The sequence below is a fragment of the Rattus norvegicus genome, chromosome 19 (genome assembly GCF_021556685.1).
Source record: "Rattus norvegicus strain SHRSP/BbbUtx chromosome 19, alternate assembly SHRSP_T2T, whole genome shotgun sequence".
Taxonomy (NCBI): domain Eukaryota; kingdom Metazoa; phylum Chordata; class Mammalia; order Rodentia; family Muridae; genus Rattus; species Rattus norvegicus.
The window spans coordinates 58,795,927-58,818,394 of record NC_141552.1 but is presented as its reverse complement, the minus strand read 5'-3'; the positions used below and the strand labels follow the sequence as shown (position 1 = coordinate 58,818,394).

The following is a 22,468-nucleotide window of genomic DNA, read 5'->3' as shown; positions in this document are numbered from 1 at the left end:
AGGATAAAGTAAAGCTATTAATTACCACTGCAGTAATGTCACCCAGAAAGACAGAGGACAGTGTGGATTCAGAGCTGCGTGGGAAAAAAAAATCAAACCGGCCGGGAGATTTACAGATATTGTCAACGGAATCTTGGCTGCCGAGTGGTGATAGTAGGTGTAAGCCCCGACAGATATTAATACCTAATTAACGATTAGGGTGCATCTTATGGTGGAATCAACAGGAAGTCAAGAAAGATAATCCAGAGACAAATAGGAAGGGAGACCTTGCTGGTAGGATTTGGGTTTTCTGCTTTTTGCTCTGCAAGCATCGTCTAACGCGGTTCCTTGCATGCAGCCTCCGATGGCTTCTTCCTGTCTTTCCTGTCTATTGGAAAGCTCACTAAGTTCATTTGCTGGCAGGTAGGCAGTAGAGGTGAGAATTGAATTGATCGCAAATGCTCCGAGAAATTGACCCCGAGGTCGTCTTCCCTTAAATTGGGTTCCACACACAAAGTTCCTTTTCTTCCCTGGCTCCCGCAGCAGAATTGAGTTGGGGGCTGTCATTATTTAAAGGAATTCTTAGGCACCGGGAGTTGACTCTCCCTCTGTACCCTTAATCAAAATAGAGACCTTTTGTTACTGACGGTAGTTAATTAAAGGGCTGGCGTCTATACCGCTGTGGTGTGCCTCTGGCTTGTTTAGATTTAAAAATGAGGTTCATGCCTGATGTACGTGAAGAAAAGGGGCCAAAGCTACTGTGGGGTTATCAGCTGGCCTGAACTGTTAAAGCAGAGTAGAGTGGGATAGGATAGACTAGAATAGAACAGAATGGATTAACAGAGTTCTCTGTTTACCATTGTTATTTCTCTCTGCCTCTTTCTGTTTTCCCTGTGTCTCCTATTCCGTCCTCCTTGTTTCCCCTTCCACTCTCCTCCTCCTCTTCCCTCACTCCTTCCCACACCCTGCAATGGAAGACATAGGTCCCTTTCAAAACTCTCAAGGCATACAGTACGGTTTTACAATGTTGGAGTCCACTGCTGCCTTTTACGAGAGAACGCGCCTGTAGATGGCACATTCAGAGCCTCTCTTTTTCTGTTCATGGAGGGCTGCAGAGAGACCAGAAATTCCTGTACCAACGCTGACCTTTGTGACTCGAGCTAAGAGCTGCTTTCTCATCCTGTGTTTCCTCGGCTAGCCTCACACTTGAAGTTCTGAGCTGATGTTCAAAGGCTCTTGTGCTATTTCATATTTTGCTAATACCTCACTCTCCTTTAACTCCTGCTCCTGCGCCCCCCCAACTCCTCTTGCCTTCTTCCCCTTTTTAAAACCTCTCACCGTTTCTGATCATTACCTAGTAGAACAAAAAAAGCAAAATGCACAGGGCTGCCACCAATTTTCTTCTGTGCTCTTGGAGACCATCGCTGAGGTTTGCACAGGGGGGGGGGCGGGGAAACCGGGTTTCCCTGAGTTGCAAAGCTGAGCTCACTGCACTGCCTGAGTCTGAGGACCCCCAGCTGTTCTTCTCTCCAGATGTTATGCTATCAGGAACCTCTCCCTAAAGACCCCTGGCTCTGTACTATCTTGTTCTTGACCCAGACTTCCTGCTTCTCTGCCTGCTCAGTATCCTGTTGGTGCAGTAAAACCAAGCCTGAATGTTTATCTAGATGTACTCGAAGCCAGGACTACCTAAACTGTGTGCCACAAAGCTATTGATGAAAGTGTAGTGTTTTCCAAACATCACCATTTTGGACAGCCATTTGAGATATACATATAGATAGATAGATAGATAGAAAGATAGATAGATAGATAGATAGATATAGATATAGATATAGATATATAGATATATAGATATAGATATAGATATATGGATATATAGATGTAGATAGATATATAGATATAGATATATAGATATATAGATATATAGATATAGATATATGGATATATAGATATAGATAGATAGATAGATAGATAGATAGATAGATAGATAGATAGATAGATATTCTTTGCTTGTTAACATTGTATAAAATTCTAGTCTAAGAGCAGAAACACTGCAGTCAGGAATGAAGTGTGGCCCAGTCCCAACCATCCCTGCAGATCTGCTGGGGAAGAATACACACCGTTCTTCAAAAGCAGGCTTGTAGGATTTGAACTAGGGAATGTAGGCCTTGGCCCTGGAAGGAGATCCAGAGAATATTCTGCAATGTCCCTATTGTGGGGGTTTGGGGTCGGGTAGGGGGCGTGGCAAATAAGGAAGCGTTTGCTTGAGTTACTGACTCTATTCCTTTCAAGCGGTCCATCCCTTTGAAACTACCTGCCAGTGTCCTACTGAGGTGAAGGGGTAGGGTCATGGGGACACTCCTGCAAGGTAGTTGTGCCTGTCTCTGCCGGACATTTCATTTAATTTGTTATGCTTTTTCTTAGGTTTGATTCTATGTTATGTGCACACATGTGGGTTTGTGCCTGGTGCTGCAGGTGCCAAAGTGGGGTCGGGATGGGCAGTCAGTCAGGTCCCCTGGAGCTGGAGTTGTAAGTGGCCATGAGCTGCCCAGCATGGATACCGGGAACTCCAGTCCTCTGACAGAGCAGTACATGCTCTTAAACACTGACGTATCTCCCCAAGCCCTTTTCTCAGCAATTTACAGTATCATGCCCATCTTCACCAGACCCATTTTCTTCGACAATAAAATGAAAAAGGCATCTTGCCATCGTTCTCAGAGATAATGGGTAAGGATTTCACTTTTGGAAGGAGAAGAGACGGGGAGGGTCTTCTGTCAATTCATCAGGAGGTCTCTGCAGAGTGATTGAGGACACGGTAATTCTGGGAAGGCAACTTTTACCATTTCTCTAAAGTTTAATTGGGATCAGGTCATCATGTGCTTTGGGAGGGCTTCTCTCCTCACCTCTTCTTCTCTTCTTTCTTTTTATTCCCACCCCTCCCCCCTTCTTCTACCACGAGCTACAGCAGATGATGCTCCTGGTTTATAATCAGAGTTCGATGTCGTTAAGTTAAACTGTACGAAACAGACTTTGGGGTTTTGCTTAGGAAATAAACATTTGGAAATTAGTATACAGCTAGGAGGCTCGCGATGTGGGTGCAATGCCAGACTGATATTTATACATTTATATATCTGCGTGCACGGATATGTATGGATGTTAGTCTCCCTCAGAGCCTGTTAAAGCTGGTCCCCCAAAAAGTATCTTTACAAACTAAGCTGCTTCTATCTGCTCACCCACAAGGCTAGCACAATCGGGGCGTAAGTTCTCTGGAATTAATGACCTTATAATTGGTGACTCACGTGCCACCTGTAATTCATATTGCTCTATTATATTCCTTGTCAATTATGTTACTTGTGTGTTTAATAGAGTACATAGCTTGAGTTTTCTGTCTGGGAGCTATGGCACGCCTTAGCTTAGAAGACTCTTTTCCCCTTCTCCCTAACAAGGAAGCTCATTTAGAAAGAAATGTTTATGGGAAGCTCTTGTCAGCTGGCATTTTTACTAGTTTGCTAACCCAAAGGTAAAATATAAAGCCGTGTCTTTTCCTCGCTGGCTTGTTGTGAGTAGAAGGGTCCCTCCCTTGTTAGCTTGATAAATAATTTCACTAGGGGGACTCGGCTGTGTTTTTATGCTTGCTGTCTATTTTCTGCTTCCTGCAAATAAATTTCTGTACTCGGAGAGTACTAAAACTCCGAACACATGGGATTTCCCCCATTTTACTGCTGGCCTCCTGAAATATTTATTCGATCTAGTGTTTTTAATTAATTTTTTAGAGGAAAAAATACGCTGTGATTAACATCAAATCAGGAGAAAAAAAAGTCTTCATCCATTTTGGGCTGCCGTGGGGTTTGTACCTGGAAAGGCAGTTCTTTTTAAAGGCTTCATGTGTTAAACTCTCCGTCTGATTTGTCAAACGGAAAATAAGTGTTACTACTTGGGAGAGCCTTGGAGTTTTCTCATTCCATTTTCCTTTGCCCGTGTCTCCAGATTTAATTATTAAGCTGTTAATAGGAGAGATGAATAGGGGCATAGGATTCTATCTACAAACGGGACAATGTATGATAATATCTGTACATTTGAAAAATGAAGCCAGGGTGAGAGTCGAAATAAATTGATGTAACCGTTGTGCCGCCAACGTCCTGGGTATTTAATCTTTGGGTTCATTAGTATCATGGAGAGCTGGGTGCAGCATAAACCTCAACAAATATACCCCCAAAACGTTGCAATAAAGAACAAATCAATACATGCTCTAAATGACCAGAACGCTAAACACAGCGCATTATAGGCTCCCAGTGCCGAATGAATGCCGAAATGATACTTCTGTTTGTTAGCAAAGCAATCATTTGACGTTAATGCCAGATGACTTCATTCACGCATCTTTTCTTGTTTTCAGAGAAGAGAGTCCGCTTACTCGCTCCTTGTTGCGTGCACACAAGCAAGGTTTTATTTTCTGAAATTGGAAACTATTTTTTACAAAGGTACCTTGGACAAACTTGCACCCAGGATGTCAGTGCATGTGACCAACATCTTGGATACTGGAGCACCTATGAGTAGGGGTTTTTCTGAAGCACACCCTTGTCAAAGAAGAAGAAACTGTACAGAATGGGGCCCTCAAAGAGTACCCTGGCATGCGTGGAGACGGACCGTCATGCTCTAGGACATTGTTCCCTCGAGCAGACACTGTAGGATACAACTTAAGACATTTCTCTTTGAACCGCTTTAGCTACAGAGATTATGAGACTTTTTAAAAATATATACTTCAAGGACGATTGGTATTTAACGTTTGTTATGGCCACACGGAGGCCATACCGTGTTGGTTGGAGTTAGAATTGACATCCATGCACTCGGACCTCCCACTCAGACATTTACAGAGTTGATGGGTGTGATGGGAAGTTACAGAGGAGCAAGGAGTCTCCCAGGAGACAGAACCTGTCATCTTCAGTCCTTGAAACAAGTCTAGGGGTAGATACTTTAATCCACTTTAACAATGTGGAGGGTACTGGGCACAAAGGAATTTAGGTGCCCTGTAACCCTTCACTACCATCTTGCTTAGCTACCTACCACGCCACTTCCTCCCTGTCAGTCAGTCTGTCTGCAGCCTTCCTGGGTCACACACTTTAGCTTTTAGCCTCAATTTGTACTGTAAGTGTCCAAGTGCCCTCCCCTTGGCCTCCTTTCCTGAGCAGGGATGAGTGTGGCTCAGAAGAAAGGACACATAATGTGATTAGTATCTGGAGGTCTAGAGCCATGGCTTCTCGTGGTCTTGACCCCCCAAGGACCCCTGTGAGTCTCTGAACAAACGATCCTGTACTGTTGATTTCGGAAGGCGACGGGAAAGGAGTTCCAGTCGAAAGATAATGATTGCCATCCCCAGCCGCAGTTTAACAGTAATTGATGACACTTCTCCTCAAAAACTCCATAATGTGTGAAGAGTCACTCAGCACGTTGCTGGATAGTGGAGATCCACATCGCTGTTGGTAAATCTCTCCAACGGAAGCCCTGTTGAATAAAAGTTGTCCGCGAAATCAGCACCGCTACTACAAAAAAATACAATTTCCACATCTCGAGGATGGGAACTGTCCCTCCAAGGGGAACAGAAAGGATTAAATATGGTAATATATGTAAAGCACTTGGATTAAATATGTTAATATATGTAAAACACCTGCCCTGGGTAAACACCCTCCCTGCCATGTTCAGCCATGGACAGTGTTACAGGGGATAAAATTCTGACCTTGACACTTAACAAGCCTTGGTTTACATTAGAATAACGTTGTGATTACAGTATTGAGCTTCCCCCACCCCACCACACCCCACCCCCAGCCCACCGTTTTAAAATAAACGTTTTCAAAAATCAGAAAACCGAGGTTGGTAACGCTTATGGCCATTCCTTTATTTAAAAAAAAAAAAATCTCATCACCCCTAAAAATAAAATAAAATAAAATCATCGTACTTTGAGGAGCTCTCTGCTCAAATAGTTTAGGGAAACGTGTGTATTAAATTAAACATTTAATATTGCTGTCATCCATCTCAGAGCCTTTATATGCTAATACGTATGCCCTGTATACATATTATACTAACGCAGATGGCAGTCAGTATTTTCTAAGCTTGTGTGAACACGGACTGTGATTGTTTTTAAACACCCAGTTTCCTGTAACTAGTATTGTTCTAGGCAATTTTGAGAGAGAGAGAGAGAGAGAGAGAGAGAGAGAGAGAGAGAGAGAGAGAGAGAAATATGGTTGCCTGAAGGTATATTAAAGCACTGGCATTTCTTTCTTTTTGAACCAAAGAGCCCTTTTATTAATTTTCCCTGGTGGAAATCTTGTCCTCAATGACTCCTTTTGCATTCTTCCTGTTCGTTTCCCTTATCAGCCCAGAAGGACTGTATAGGATTCTGTCTGTGATGTGTACTTCAGGAGAGAGAACTATGAGGTGGAGGCAAATTCTACAGGGCCGGTATAAGAATGAGCTCCCGGAGTTGCCCAGCCTTCCTGAGCTCCACAGGAGATCTCAGGAGTTCAGCTGGGGACCCAGAGGCATTGTTTAACATGCCTTAGCCTTTTTCGACTAGATGGGCCATTCAAAGGGTCAAAGCTTCTGCAAGGAATACTCAATTTCCTAGGGTTCAGACCAGGGAGTCTGCAGCTCTAAAAGCAACCTTCAGTTTGGGGTTCCTTTTTAAAAGGAGGAGAATCCAAGATGGCTTGGGTGAGAACCGAGTATACAAGTTCATCCTCTCGGACCCTCTTTCTAGTGCCTCTGCCTTGGGGTACATGTAGAACCCACCTTCACTCCCAAGTCCCACCCCAAACATGTCCTTTGATCTTAAGGCTCCATCAGAGGTTATCTGGACATTCTGGGTTCCCCAACTCAGAAGAGAACTGATTGGCTCACCCAATATCCACTGAGCAGGAGCTAGGGGAGGGTCCTTGGGTCAGTTTCTTGCTTAGTCCTATTTTCTGAGACAAGGGTTGGATGAAACTACCACAGTGGTCTGGCACCAATGTATGAGATGAAAATTAGTGCTCAAGACTCATGGTTTGGAGGCAGGGATGTGAGGGGTTGGGCACAAGCACATCTCTGAACCTAGAAGATGGGTTGTCTGTCTATCCTGGCTAGATAGTTCTTCCCAAATCATTAATGCCCTACCTCAAGTCAATTAAATCAGTACCTCAAGGGGGTGGGTGAGCTCACACACCAGTGTTTTTATTTTAAACAATCCCAAGACATTCCAGTGTGTAAGGAGGAATGAGGAGTTCTGGAGAAGAATGCAGGGGGCACCAGCCTCTATAGAAAACCCAGAGAGCCAAGGAGCCCCTGGCAGAGCTCCCACATTCTTGTCCTTCTGATAATTCAGCGTCTCTCAGGTCCAGTCTCAGATGAGAAGGGCAGAACAATCGCTTTGTGTTTCCCACTCCATCTGGCCTCCTCAGTCCTTTAGAAACATCAACTCTATTCATGATGAGCAAGGCCAATGCAGTCAGAGAAGGTCCCTGGGGAAAGGAGACCAGAGCTCTGAAGCCTCCAATTTAAACCTGACTTGGCCACAACATAGCTCCAGGATGTGGGTGGGTCCCGTTCCCCTAACTGCCTTGCAGGATCACATGTCACAAACTTCTTTTTTTTTCTTTAAGAGGGGGATGAGGGGGTGTAATTGACCTAGAAGTCAAGGAGGGTTCTACAATCAGCTGTGCACCTAGCATTTCACAGACTTATGGGTGAACCAGAGGAGATACGGATTTGAGCTGGTGGAATGGTAAATTTTTACACTACGGTGCCTTTAAAAATTAATCCACACGGAAAAGAAAATAATTATTCAGTGATCAAATTACAAAGATAGATGCATCCTCAAATTATTTGCACAGACTTTTGCAGACACCAATGATTTTACACACACACACACACACACACACACACACACACACACCTGTGTTGAAGACTCTACCTTGTAAGAAGATGGCCTTGCGAGCTTCACCTCCTCTCTTGGATGCTGAGACCATGTGACAGTGGCGTCCATGCCTTAAGTGTTCTTGTGTTTGACCCTGAGCTGTCTGATGGTGAGTGGCTCACCATGGGCTCAGTGCTTTTCAAGCAAAGCACAGGTCTCCCTGAATAAGTAGTTGACTAGCCAAACATGTACTCCAATGTGTGATAACAGCCTTAGAATGCTGTGAAACATCCAAGAAAGACATCTTTACAGTCTGCTAAAACTTAAAAATTATTTCAACTCTCTTCTAGCTTTTCAACTAGAAAAGTTGTCCCCCTGACAACTGCTGTGTCTTTTATGGGTGAAGTTTTCTTACTTGGATAACAAATTAAATGTCACCTGAACATTGTGTTTTATTTCATTTATTTTTATTTTATTTTATTTTATTTAGCTAGTTAGCCTGGGCTCTTCCTCTCCAGAACTGAGGTACAAGTCTATACCATTATACCTGTTTTCTAGGGGGTTTGTTTGATTTTGCTTTTGTTTTCCTTGTATTTTAGGGATTGAACTTGGGTCTCCATGCTCAAGGCAAGCATTACAGGCTGGGCCTTGAGCCACAGTTCTACCAGGTGATTTATGTTTTAGATCTATTGACACTTTTTTTCATTCTGACTATTTTGCCATTAAACACACAAACACACACACACACACACACACACACACACACACACTCGAAGTACTTTTAGTATTTAATTAGACAATCACAGGCTGCTATTTGCATACTGGAAAATGGGCATACTGTTGGAGATGCGACTGGAACAAGCAGAGGACTTATGTGTAGAAGCTGAGAAGGAAGCATTGTCTCAAACACAGTCCAAGATGAGTAGGCAGTGCTGGGCTCCAGGAAGGGATTGGAAGGTCAGCCAGAGAATAAAAGTGAAGAACGGGAGGGAGGAAGGGAGGGGGGAGGAAAGAGAGGGAGGGAGGCAGAAAGGAAATGAGGGGCCTGGAGGTCTGAAGTATTGCATGCTTCCCTCATCTCTGTTTGCAACTGAAATTCATGACTAAGTGGCAGCCCGTCCAGGCAACGCATCCTCTCCTCCTCCTAGGTCATCTGTCCGTCCGTCCGTCTCTCTGTCATCCATCCGCCTGTCTGCAAACTTTGCTCCACACTTTTCTCTGGGTAAAGGGGCCTCACGTGCATCCTCTGAATCAAGGCGGGCACTGCACGTGGAGCTGAAGCAGGGGGTTATCTATTGCTCTTTTCTGTGTCAGCTGCCTCGTCACGATTCACGGTATTGGGGAGAAGAAAAGGAGGGGGCGCTTCTTCAAAGAACTACATGGGGGATTTGGTCACGTGTCTGCCACTAACATCAATCGCAGATGCCTGGGCAAAAAATGCCTAGCACGTTTTTACACATGCCTCTTTGAATAACGTCCCCTCTGGGGTTGCTACCAGACTCCCCTCCGCTGATACAGGATTTGGGGGGCTTTGAAGTCAGTTGTGGGAATTTCACTGCTTTCTTTGACTCCAGCAAATTGCTCCAAAATGCTACAAATGTAAAAAGGACTAAGAAAGCTTGAACTGTAGCTTAGAGAAAGAATCCCCTTAAGCCATTGACACAAAAATGTGTTTCTTCGTTCAGTTTTTAATTTGTGAGTTATATCTTAAAACACAGCAGTGGACCCAGGGTATTCTGCTAGGTGGAGAGAAATGCCGCAAGAACCCAGCAGAGGGTGGCGAGCAAAGGTGTTTGCAGCTACAATTCTTCGACATCCTTGTCTTTAGGGGGAAATCTTTGAATGGAGGGGAGACAGCTTACAGAGAAATCTTACACAGTAGTAACAAGGCAAGGTAGGAGCATTCTCACCATCAATAAGGGTGTGAGTGAGTATTGAAACAGGTGGACAGTGCCCAGTTCACACAGTGTCCCCCAGTGGAGGACACAGAGGGAAGACTTATGTGCCTTGTGTCAGAGGGTCCTGTTCCTAGCAGGCTTCAAATTTTGTCTTAGCTCTTTCCCTCATGGGGTGGAGGCAACTAAGCTCTACTGAATGTTCTGAGAAATCCCTCCAAGTTATTTCAGTCTTGTAGTCTCTGAACACTCTGGCAAGTTAGAAGAGAAATATGGAGTGGTCAAAATGACCGCTAGCAGCTCCCCAGGCTTCAGTTACTGACTCCATAAATTTAAGGATTTGGCATGGCCCAGAGATTTTCAAACTCGTTTTATTTTGTTTGGTTCCAGCAGAGGAACCATTTGTAAAATGAGAGTTTATGTGAGATCACCATATAAAAGAGAGATGGGAGCTGCCATGTGGGGCTGTCCCTCCAGGATGTTGAGCCTCCTCCCTCTCTGTCATCTCCAGTCACTGTGCAGTTCGGGGCTCTCTACAGACCAGCAAGTGGGCATCTTTGGGGAATTCTTCTCTCCTGGGTACTGTTAGCTCAGCCAATCTCTGATATGAAAAACAAGCACTTCATTTTCCTGTTGGAAACACTTGGGCATTCCTAAACAGAGAGCCAATGATGAGACAGGCACAGAGGCCAGATCTTCTCAAATCTTGTGACTTTGGCAAAGTCACTTCCCCTCTCCACATGCCTCCTTTCCTAATCTTTCAAATGGGAAGAGGGATGCTACAAAGAGGCCTATGAGATTGTTATGCAAGTTAAATGACTCAGCTGAGACTCCTAGGAAGTGCCCAATGTAACCTGGTTGCTGTCACTGGGGGGGCGGGGGGGGGGAGGAGACACGGGGCGGGGGTGGGGGGGGAGCAGAAGTGACCAACAGCAACCTTGTCTTCTTTGGATCAGAAACACAGAATGACTTGCCTTGGGATTTAAGGGGACCCTCCTGTAGTCAGTCTGTTTGACAGACAATAACTGTGCCTTCCTTTCGTACCACCTCATATCTGGTTCTTCACCCTTCAACCTGAGAGGGAGTTGTCCTGTTACAGCATGCTGGGCTGTTTGGTTCCACAGACTACCCTTCGTGTCTCATGTGGATAGTGTGCATCTCTCTTTTCTCAGTTCTACATCCAAGGACTAACAGAGGTGGCACCACCGTCCATGACTGGGATATTTGCAAGAGGGACCAACACAACTCTAAAACGAAGGATCCTTTCCACACCTTTCCACACATTCACAGCCAGTTTTTATACAGTTAACACAGCACCCCACTGTGTAAGGAGGCCCTGGAGATAAGACTGCTCAGCAGGCAAATAGCAAAGGCGTGGCTGACGTTGCAACATCAGCCAATCCTGTGAGACACACAGAAGAGAACCACAAAGCAAGAGTGGTCTGTGGGTGTCAAAGAAAAATCTCAGAGAAAGAGTCAGGCCACCCATGGCTTGCCATGGGCCAGGAGGAACAGAAAAGCAGAAGGGCCAAGAATGGCTGACCAGGGCTGCAGAGGGAATGGATTCATGAAATCTCTGAACTCTACTATCTTACCAATAAAAATTAGTATTTCCCCCGATGCTAGCCACTCTTTTACTGTGCAGATGCATCAGACTTAGTGAACACCCTCCATACTTATTTCAGTGACTGCCTTAACCTCTTGAGCCAGTACAGAAACTAACAAGTGTTCTAGATCTCTTTCTTCTGTTGTATAGATGCAACGACCAAAAGCAACTTAGGGAAGAAAGGGGTAGCCCAATATCGATGGAGTCAGTAACTCAAGGCAGGAACCTGGAGGCAGACACCATGGAGGACCACTGTTCATCAACTTCTTCCCAGGCTCAGGCTCATCTCCCTTTCTTATTCTTCCGAGGCCCTTCTGCCTAAGGAGAGCACTGTCCACACACATGCCCACAGGCCAATCTGATGAAGCCAATTCTTTAATTGAGCTTCTCTCTTCCCAAGTGTGTCAAGTTGGCAACCAAGAACATTGTAAAACAGTAGACATGTAGACACATCTAGACTAACATCATTGGAAGAGAACCATGACGCCCAGAAGCGTGTGTGTGTGTGTGTGTGTGCGTGTGTGTGTGTGTGTGTGAGAGAGAGAGAGAGAGAGAGAGAGAGAGAGAGAGAGAGAGAGAGTTAGTATATGTATGTGTACATGTCTATGAAGGTGAGAGGAAATACGATTTCCTCAGGAGCTATCCCTACACTGTTGTTTTGAGAAAGAATCTGACCCGGAACTCATTAAGGAGGCAAGTAGGCTAGGCTATCTGTCCAGGGATCCCCAGGGATCCACCTGTCCCTACCTCTCCAACATTGGGGTTAGAAACACAAACATCATGTCGACTTCTTTGCTCATGTAGGCTTTTGGAATCAGACGTGGGTCCTTGTGCTTGCCAGGTAAACATTTAGCTGACTGAGCCAACTCCCCAGACCTCAAGCATGTACACTTCTAAGTACATCCCAGATGGTACTGGAAGAAGAACACATTGTGTTTTTGGAGACCTACAGTTTCCAAATATCTGAAGGGACACCTAGAGAATCATCTAATGTAGGAATCTGGCACCATTCTCCACTCTGGAGCTCTCCTCTACATGGCCTCAATGGTTTGCTTCAGACAATGAGGTTCAACTTCGGATTACCATACCATTGCTTTTCAGGGACATTCGGCAACATCTAGTTTGCTATGATTGGCAGAGAGGATGCCTAGGTCCTACATGCCCAGGTCAGCACCACAACCCATGGGCCATCCCTCACTACTAAGCATGCTCAAGTAGAGAAATCCGGTTTAAATTCTGTGGTCAGGGTTTGACTCCGTGTATACAGTGGGAATAATCAAAACCAACTTTCTCGATGTCAGTAAGAATGAGTGGGAATCCACACTGCAGGGGGAGTTCTGAGGGGTCTGATCAATAGACCCCTCACACAGTGATGTGAAGAGTCCTCTCTAGTCAGTTCCAGGGCCATCCTCTGCAGACTGGTTGTAAGGATGAAGTGAGGAAATCTCTTAAAGTTCCAGGCAAACATTATTTGTGATTACCTCTTCACAGAGACCTTGCCGGTGAAGGCTGCATGGATGTTGGCTCCCTGCTGCCTCACCCTGTGGGCCTGTTGAAGAGAAAGAAGAGCGGCTCCCTTCTAGTCACCAGGTGTCTGGGATTCTGAAGGGAGAGCAGGAAAAGGGTCATCTCTAAACACCAGACTCAAGATGGGAGCCAGTTCATTCCCTTCCTTATCCCCTGTGCCCAGCAGCAGTGACTAGGGCGAATAAAACCTCCTGTCTCATTTTTCTAACACATGTGTATGGTTCATGATATGAGTTCCAATAGGCACCCAGCAATGGACAGCAGGGACACCCAGGTCTTACCCACAGACATGTCCACCCCATTTCCTCTACAAAATGACCAGATTCCAGTAGGAGTTCGGCGTCAGAGTCAAAACATCCTGGCTCTAATCTGAGCACAAAATGGATTTTAGCGACAGATTTTATTGAGTAACCGACTCCCTCTTCCCCCACCCCCACCATTGGAAAACATATTGTCTTCTTTACTGTAGTTCATTTTGCTTTCTGAGGTGATTAATGAATTAAAGGTGCAGTGTATTTATTCTTTTGCCTGATTACCATTCTGTAATAAATCTCAGCTCCCGAGTCTGTCGATAGGAGAAGGCCAACCTGACGCTTTGTAAAATATAGGTTTGTACATTAAGCTTAACTCCCAGCCTCATATATAGGAGAAAAGTCACCTTAGAGCCTTATAAAAATAAGTGGGAAGCTCCAGGGACATCAGCTGGTGTGTAGAGGACTCTTTCTGGGGACAGCCTCCTTGGACATGGGAAGGCCGGCTGCCTGACCAACAGTACCTGCTCACTGGGAATGCAGAACACCGAGTCTTTGAGGTACCGTGGAGGTGGTAAAGAGAAGCAGGGGTGTCTCAGATCTGAAGCATGGTCTCCTGCAACGCAAGCTAGCCTGGACCTTGCTATGTAGTCAAACTTAAACCTCTAATCTTCCTGCCTTGACCTCTCTAATGCTGTGATAACAGACTAAGCCACCATCCCCGAGTACACAGTGCTGGGGACAAAATCCAAGGCTTCTCGCATGAGAGGCAAACCCTCTCCCAACTGGTTCAGTGTCATCTTAACCATTAAGAATAGTGTTCTCTGCACAGTGGCCCCACGTCTAAGCAGTTAGTGTTTCTCAGGAGTCTAATTGGACCAGGCGCATAGGAGTGAGATCAGTGGCTTCACATTTGTGTCCCGAGCAGGAGAGGCAGTTCCTGGGAGATAAAAAAAACAGTTTGTCATGGAACAGAAAACTTGGCAAGGCAGGCAGGAGCCTGCTGGTGGCCTAGAATGGACTCCAGTTCAGCCTTCACTATATCATGTGTAATCTTGGGTATTCAGGAGGGTTTTACGAGCCTCATCTGGGGGAATTGAGAGACTGGTTTGGCCTTCCCAACATAGGGTGAAATGACAGGGCAAGGCTTCACCTGCCTGTGGTCAAGCTTCATGTAGCCTCACTAAATGGTACCTGTATTAGCACAGGAAGGATGTAAGAAACGGAAGCAAGGGAACCAACTAGTGGAATTTTCCCTTTAGTTTTGTTTTTTGCAATTTATTTTAAAGGAGAGGCAAACACACACACACACACACACACACACACACACACACACACTCACACACACACAAAAGCAAAAAAACATAAATCCAAATACCATAAAACGAATGGCACTGATTGAATAATGCATGTTTGTGTGTGTATGTGTGCACACACAGACACACAGGCACATGCATGTCTGAGGATGTTCATTCACATGTGTGAACATGTATATGTGAAGGCAAAAGAACAAACGACCTCTGCTGTTGTTCCTCAGGTCCTATCTACCTTGGAATTTTGAAGTATGGTCTCCCACAGGCTGGCACTTATCAAAGAGTTAAACTTGACAAGTATCTTTCCGAGTCTACCTCACCAGTACTGGGATTACACACAGACACCATCACCCCTAGTTTTTATTACATGGGCTTTGGGGAATTGAACTCAGGTTTTCATGCTTGCAAGGCAAACACCATGTTAACTGAGCAATTCGTCACTCTGTCCAGCATTTTTGTTTACTTACACAACTGCTTAGGCCATGTACTGGGTTGGGCTCTTATGGGTCACAGCTTACAGAACCCATATACTAGATTCTTAAGGATTTTCCATGGTAGGAACTTGAACACGGCATTCTGTGGATTATTTACATGATTTCTAATCTCTGTTCAGTAGCTCTGGTTTGGGATTGGTTAGAAGACTTTGATTGATAGAAGACTATGGCTGGGTGATGTCAGCTCTTTCTTCTGTTCACCGTCCTTGGACTTTGGGTCTTAGTCATACATGGTGGGCAAGGACCAAGGTGTCTATGGAAGCCCATTGAAAGCCAATAGGAACATTGCTTTGTTCTAGCTCTCAATAGGTACAAGGAGAACATCACAGACTCGATCTGTGCACACATAGCATCTGCTGCCGTCACACGGCATGGGCCTGCCAGTGGTTGGGACTCATCATGGGATTCATCCTAGCAGTATGTGATGGGTCGAGATCCACTACACATGCTTGCCCGTGGTGGCAGAGCCACCAGATTTCCCCTAGCCACCCTGATTCAGCACACTTGCCTACAGTCTGGATTTTCATTAGAAACAGAGTCATGAAAAGGCCATCACTGACTTGCACCAAGTGCTCCCTTTTCCAAGAACTGCCATAAAGGTAAAAAGGAGGCAAATAAACATCGGACTCCTTCACGTGTCCCTCCACCACAACAGACTTTAGGCTAACACATATTTGACTTGTAAGTGAGCCATCACAATAGGTCTATAGTCACTTCCGATGGCCTGCACCTGGGCTCTACCTTGCCCCTGTTGCTCTTATTCTGTGGACTTTTCCTTCAATATTCTTCCTCACAATTTCTTTCCTTCTTGTTGTGCAACCAGAAGGAAGAAAGACTCTTCTGGGCAATAGCTAGAAGACATATTCCTGCATTTTTTTTTAAATTAATGGTGGCTGTGAGAGGGTTTATTTACTGTTGAGGATGGCGCCACCTTTGGACACGTGGTTCTGGATGGTAGACAGACTTAGGCTGAGCAAACCATGGAGAACAAGCCAATAAGCAGCATCCATCCATGGCCTTTGCTTCAGTTCGTGTCTCCAGGTTTCTGCTCTGATTTCTGTTTTGGCTTCCCTCAGTGATGGGCTGTGATCAGGATGGATAAGCCAGATAAACCCTTCCCTCCCTAAGTTACTTTTGGTCATGGTGGTTTAGAACAGTAATAGAAACCTAACCAAGGTAGAAATTAGCACCAGAGAATGAGCTATGGCTGTTCCAAACCTAGTTACATTTCACGGAAGGGAGGCAGAAGGAGTTTGGAACTTTGGGCTGGAAAAGCCATTGCATTCTGAGAGCTTAATGAGCTGTTTTGGGACTGTGGAAGCGAACGCTGAGAGCAGTGTAGGCTGATGGTGGTTTGTCTTGTGCGTTTTCAGAGGGAAGTGTGAGGGCCTTTGTAAGGCTCTAAGAAGTCTGTTCATGTGATATTTTGAACTAAGAATGTCGTTCTGGTCAGATGGAACAGAAGAATCAGCTGTTGCTCAGGAGAGACTGCCACCACTCTTGAAGCACACCTTTGCGTTGGTATACCAATTAATACAGATTAGCTGGAACTAGGAAATTAATAGTGATTAAGAGGGGACAGCATCACCAAAGCAAAGTCTTCTGGGAGTACTTTCTCCACAGATGCTGTGGTCCAGAGGGGAGTGAGTCAATATTTCATTCTGGCATCCAAATTTGGTAAAAGAGTCTTCCAGATGATGTTGGTTTTTAAAGGCACCAAGGGGTCATGGAGAACAGCTGAGGCTAGGCACTGGCTAGAAATCTCTGGATTGAAAGGGTCATGAAGAGAAGCTGAGGCTTTGCACCATAGGTTGGGATCAGATTCCTTGAAGAGAGAAGGAGCAGGCTTTGGAGACACCAGCATATTGGAGATGCCTGGACTATGGGATATCCATGAAGGAGAGTAGCATATGTGGAGGGAGCTGGCCTGAGCCTACAGGACAGGTATATGTACGATAAACAGAAAAACTAGAGAGGTGGAACTGCCCAAACACTGGAGAGCAGTGAAGATTCTGAGTAAATCTAGATACAATGCATTGAGCTGTAAGATTTAATTTACACCATGAAGTTTTGGGTGTGTTTTGTTTAGATTCTTCCCTCTTGGAGTAAAAGTGTTTGCCTTGTCTTTTTTATTTTATAGAAGCCATTAACTGGTAGATTTTGGATATGTTACAGAGACTTAGAATTTTTAGAAAGACCTTTTGAAAGAGACTTTAAACTTTTAAAGTGTTTGAAGGTTTAAAGACTAAGACACTTACACTTGAGTCATGCTTTATATTGCAATATTGATATTAGTGTGAGCACTTGGGGGTAAACAGAAAAGGAAAGGTTATGGTTTAATAGCTGTATTGATGTTTCAAGTTGATGTGGGGTTAATTGTCCTGGTTAATTCTTTAGCCTCTTTCCTCTCAAGTTACTTTCGGTCATGGTGTTTTGTCACAGCAGCAGAAACGTAACCAAGACAGTGGGATACACTTATTAGTAACACTTACCATATACTCTAATACAACAACCAAAAAACTTAAAGGAGGTAAGAAGGAGAGTGATTATCCTATAGGACTTCACACTTAATTATTCATGGATCTCAGGAGTCCTTGAGGATCTAGCAATGACCTTGGGAAAGGAGACTATTGGAAAAAAAATCTTTGCTCTACTTGAATGTGTCCCACCTTCCTGGAAAGGGTTTTTGGTTTTGTTTTTGTTTTGTTTTGTTTTGTTTTGTTTTGTTTTGTTTTTTTAATTTGACCATGAAATTACAAACATTCAGAAGTCCAAAATGATCAATTCTAATTCAGCTCTGAGGAGGCTGCTCCCACATGTTGTCAACATGAAAGCTCACAGAGGGTAAAAGCATCCCTCCTTCCCGGCACTGCTGTGGGTGTATGAGGAACATCACAGAACACCTACCTGAGATCACCAAATAGTCAACCTTACATGTGGGTATGTTTGTGCTATTTATTTACTACTAAATATATTACTTCTCTAGGAAGAAACATAGACGGAGTCCCCATTTCCAGTCTTACACTGTTTAACAACCCCTTTACAAAATAAAATGAAACAGGTGGAAAGATATTTAATATTATTTTAAACTACTGCATCAAAATTATCATATCAATGCATCCTCAAACAATTTATTCATAGCCTATTTTTATAATCATTTGTTTTGTTCCAAGTCTTTGAAATTTGCTGTGACTCTCAATATGGATGATATGTGTTCCACAAAGTTAATGTAAAATTAATTCCAAGTCTGACCAAAACAGACACAATAGAGGTGTGTGAGGACAGAAAATAAGATATGATTGTATAATAGTTTTAAATATGATAGTATAATAGTTAGATGTAGGTAAGATTAATAATTCAGTTCTTCAGACACTGGCCACATTTCAAGTGCTGTGGATATACAGGTGGCCCATGGATACCACATTGTCAGGGTGCTAACTTACAAGTATGGATGTTACCTGAGAAATCTGGTTCAAACTCTCTAATTACTAGCTGGAAATGTAGCCTTCTCTAGTTTCTGGATGGTTCAAGGTTTAATGGACATGCATTAGACAGTGTGTCAAGCAAACCTGAGGGGTAGTTCATAGCTTGTTTGCATAGTGGAAAACACTAGTCTAATACCTGCACATGCCAGTGACCTGGTATTTGCAAAATGGATGGACAGACATAAGAAAGGATGGAAGATTAAAACAAAAAACACATCTGGTAGATGCTTGTGAAGTTAAAACAGGGTCCTAAAGAGTTTGGTTTTTGCTTTCCTTTGGTTGCAAATCAAAAAACAGATCAGGAAGTCTTAACCTATGGCAGGGGCTGGGATAGTGTCTGGGAACATATCATTCAATGAATAGGACCCTCTCAAAATTGTTGAGGCTTGAGAATGAGGATTATGGGGCTAGGGAAATGGCTCAGCTGGTAAAATGCTTTCCTTGCAAATCCGAGGACCCAAGTCCTCTCCTCCAAACCCACATTGAAAAAAGTATGTGCAACTTTTAATCCTAGTGCTGGAAAGGCAGAGACAGATGACACCTTGGCTCTTGGTCTCTAGTCTTCTTGCTGAACTCCAGGCCAGTGAAAATCCCTGTCTCCAAGACAAAGTGCACGGTACCCAAGGAAAGATACCCATGGCTGCCCTCTGACCTCCATATGAAAGCATATACATTCACTTACATCTCTCTCTCTCTCTCTCTCTCTCTCTCTCTCTCTCTCTCTCTCTCCCCCCTCTCTCTCTGTCTATGCATCACACACACACACACACACACACACACACACCACACACACACACACACACACACACACACACACACACTCATGGACTGGACAGAGCTTAAAGCTTTATCCCAAAGTCTCCCATCTGTAAATGTTAAAAGTCTGCCCTCTGATGTCTATAGTCAGGAGTGAGGACAAGAAAGAAATGCTTGGTGTTTTTACTTAGCTTCCAGGGTGAGAAGTGTATAGAAAAGCCCTGTACGTCTGGTTAGTTAAGAGACCACTCAATTCGAGGGATAAGTTTTTCCCCCAGGATAAGAACCGTGTTTCCAACTCTTAGGTCCTAGAGTACAGTGAGAAAGGACATTGGCCATTTGTTTCTCCTCCCCTCTACTGATCCTCATTTTATATCTCACCCATGGAGTAACTGCCCTTGAAACCATGGAATCCTGGGAATACATGTGGTAACAAACCCAGCCTTGGCCCTGCACATCCTTTCTTTTGATGGAGTGTAAACACAAAGTTCAGTGTAATTGTTCTGGGTGCCATGAAGACTATAGACAGGCTGCTGGGCTAATCAGACCCGGCTGTTAGGAGACAAGCAATTCTTCTTCTTCATCACATAATTATGGAAAGGATAGCATTTTGAGAATTTAGGGACATAGGGACATAAGGTGGAAAGAATATGTGTTGGACATTTTCTCATCCCTATGACAGATACATCAGAGATACAATTTGATAAGAGGATTTGTCTTGGCTCTAAGTTTCAGTTACTTTTTAGCTGCCACCACTGCAATGATCCTATGGTTGACAGAGAGCCAAGTCAGAAGACTGTGGTGGAGGAAGTATGTCGAGGAGACAGCACAAGGAAAGCATGGAGAAGCAGGCATAGCCTTTACAGTCACGTCCCAGATGACCTACTTCTAGGTATCACTTTCTGATTTGTGTAACCTCCTAAACACACCATCTGATTATGAAGTCATCAATGTGGGAATTCATTGATTCAGATAGATCTTTGTGATCAAATCATCTCTGAGTGATTTTATCTACCAGTTAGGGACCAAGTCTTTAGCACACGGGCTTTGACGAGGGTAACAGATAATATCTAAGCCATAACAGAACTAGACACTGTTCATTGTGGTCCTTAGTTTGGGGATAATGGCTCATGTTGAGACTTGAGGTACCGTTGTTTCTATTCTGGCTGCCTCAGTGCCTACCTAGTTGTCAGACCCACTGAAAGCCCTCAACAAATATTTTATAAATAAAAGAAGCCAGATAGTTTGTATAGGCAGGCCCAGCGTTGGAGGCCACTTTTATCAAGTTCCCAAGCACACTGTTTCCTGTTTCCCAACCTAGGGTCTTTTATTCCAAGTTATGGGGATCATTGTTCCAGCTGGCTTTGGCTTTGGAGACTCTCCCATGTCCTTCTCCCCCAAGCACGGTTCATGATTGTACATCTGCTAAGGACCATTGACTTTTAGTTATGTGTGTATATTCATGTGTACAGATGTATATGTGTATATGTTTCTGTGGAGTCATCTGTGTATATTTGTATTTAAACATGTATAGGTCTGTGTATATGTTTGTAGGTATTCATACGAGTGTGATGTGTGTATATTTATGTGTGACTGTGTGTGATATGTGTGTGTATTCATATGTTATTTTATGTGTGTGAAGTTTATGTGATATGTGTATATTCATGTATGATTGTGTGTGATAGGTGTGTGTTCATGTGTGATTTTATGTTTGTGATGTGTATGTGATGTATGTGCATATGTGTGCATGAAGTATGTGGTTATGTGCGTGTATGTGATTGTATGTATGAGTATGTATGTGAAGTGTGTGTATGTGTATGATGTGTGTGTGAAGTATATGTGTGCATATGCATATATGTGGGATATGCATGTATGACTGTGTGTGCTTGTATGTGAGTAAGATGTGTGTATGAGTGTATATGTGTGTATGTATGTGTGATATGTGTATAAGTGTATATGTATATGGTGCGGGTGTACGTCTATGTGTGATTCAATGCTGTAATGATTACACTTGCTTTCCAAAGCCCTGATGAAAGTTTTTATTGATATCTCATCTTCCTCTTGCCTCAAGTTCTATTGGTATTTCTGACTAAATGTTTGAGGTTACCAGTACTGTATGTGGCTTTGGAGTTTCCTCCACAGAACTGCCTTAGTGACAGAGACATGGGAGAGAATAAACCTGATGAAGCCGAAACAGTAGTGCGCAGTACGAGAGCTCTCCAGCAAGTCTCTGTATTCAGCTCACCATCAGCTCTGTCCATCAGATCAGCAAAAGCAAAGCTAATGTGATGGCATGGAAGGAAGGTGTACAGAGTTAAACATGGCACTGTCAGCAGCGTTCATCTCTGACTGTCCGCTGGTCCTTAAAAGAAATCATGTTTAACATCTTAATTAGGGACCTGTAATGCACAGCAATTTCTTTTCTTTTGTTCTTTTTTTTTTCTTATGAGCATCTTGTAATTTACTCTTGAAGTAAATTATAGTCAATTTATCTGCAGCTACAAGTCAATAAAACAGTGGAATCTCTGGCTTCTCAGCCTCTAGCTTTTCAATTACTTGGTGTCGGTTTCTACTTTTGCTACTGAATGAGAGACCAGGCCACAGGTACCTGAATGTGGAGGTGCTGCATGGCTGCTGTGACTTTAGCTGTCTGTTCCTTGGAGACTTCCCTGCCAGATTTGTTTTGACTTGCCAGTTGTCCTGAGTTCAGAGTTTGAACAGAGCTACACATTGTTGAGAAGAACAAACCAGCGCCTTCTGGATCTTGTGATGTGGATGGCCAGTGTAATTCAAGCGGTAAACCAAATTGCTGTGTGCTTTCAACAGTGGCTCTTGTAATGAGGGTGTCTGGTGTGTGTGTGTGTGTGTGTGTGTGTGTGTGTGTGTGTGCGCACGCGCGCGCGCGCACATGCGTTCACACACCATTCAGAGCCGAAATCCAGGGGCCTCCTCAAGTTGGGTTCATGATGGTGCCCACTCAGTTAATAGCTAAGCCCACTCAAACCACAGTCAAGGTCTTTGGGCTCAACACTTGTGTCAGAGTTACACTGTGGTTTCAGAGATGGCAATTAAAGTCAACTTCCCCCCCAAAACAAACATACAAAGAATATGGAGCTAACCTAGATGGCCAGAGAGGAGACTCTGTGGGGTTTTGTTGGTTCAGGAGAGAAGTACATGTGTCTAGCCAGTTAAGGTTTATAAACAAACTCTGGGTTTAAGCTGCTTTGCTTCTAAGGGAGAAAGCAGGGAAGTTAGTTGGTGGCTATCTCTAAACTTT

General features: G+C 44.0%; 1 protein-coding gene across 3 annotated transcripts in view; it reads left to right on the top strand.

Annotated features, from left to right (window-relative positions):
* Positions 1-22,468, top strand: part of Maf (MAF bZIP transcription factor) — a 355,732-nt gene that overhangs the window by 18,710 nt on the left and 314,554 nt on the right. Inside the window, exon 3 of one of the 3 annotated variants that reach the window (NM_001436992.1) lies at positions 4,373-6,000. The exons of 1 other annotated variant lie outside the window; for it this stretch is intronic. Coding sequence is in view for 1 of the 2 variants with exons in the window: in XM_087595091.1 (XP_087451217.1) it covers positions 4,373-4,433 (61 nt within the window). In the remaining variant the exon portion in view is untranslated. Of the gene's footprint in view, positions 1-4,372; positions 6,001-22,468 lie in introns of those variants that run through there. One more of the 3 variants, XM_087595091.1, reaches the window with a different exon arrangement.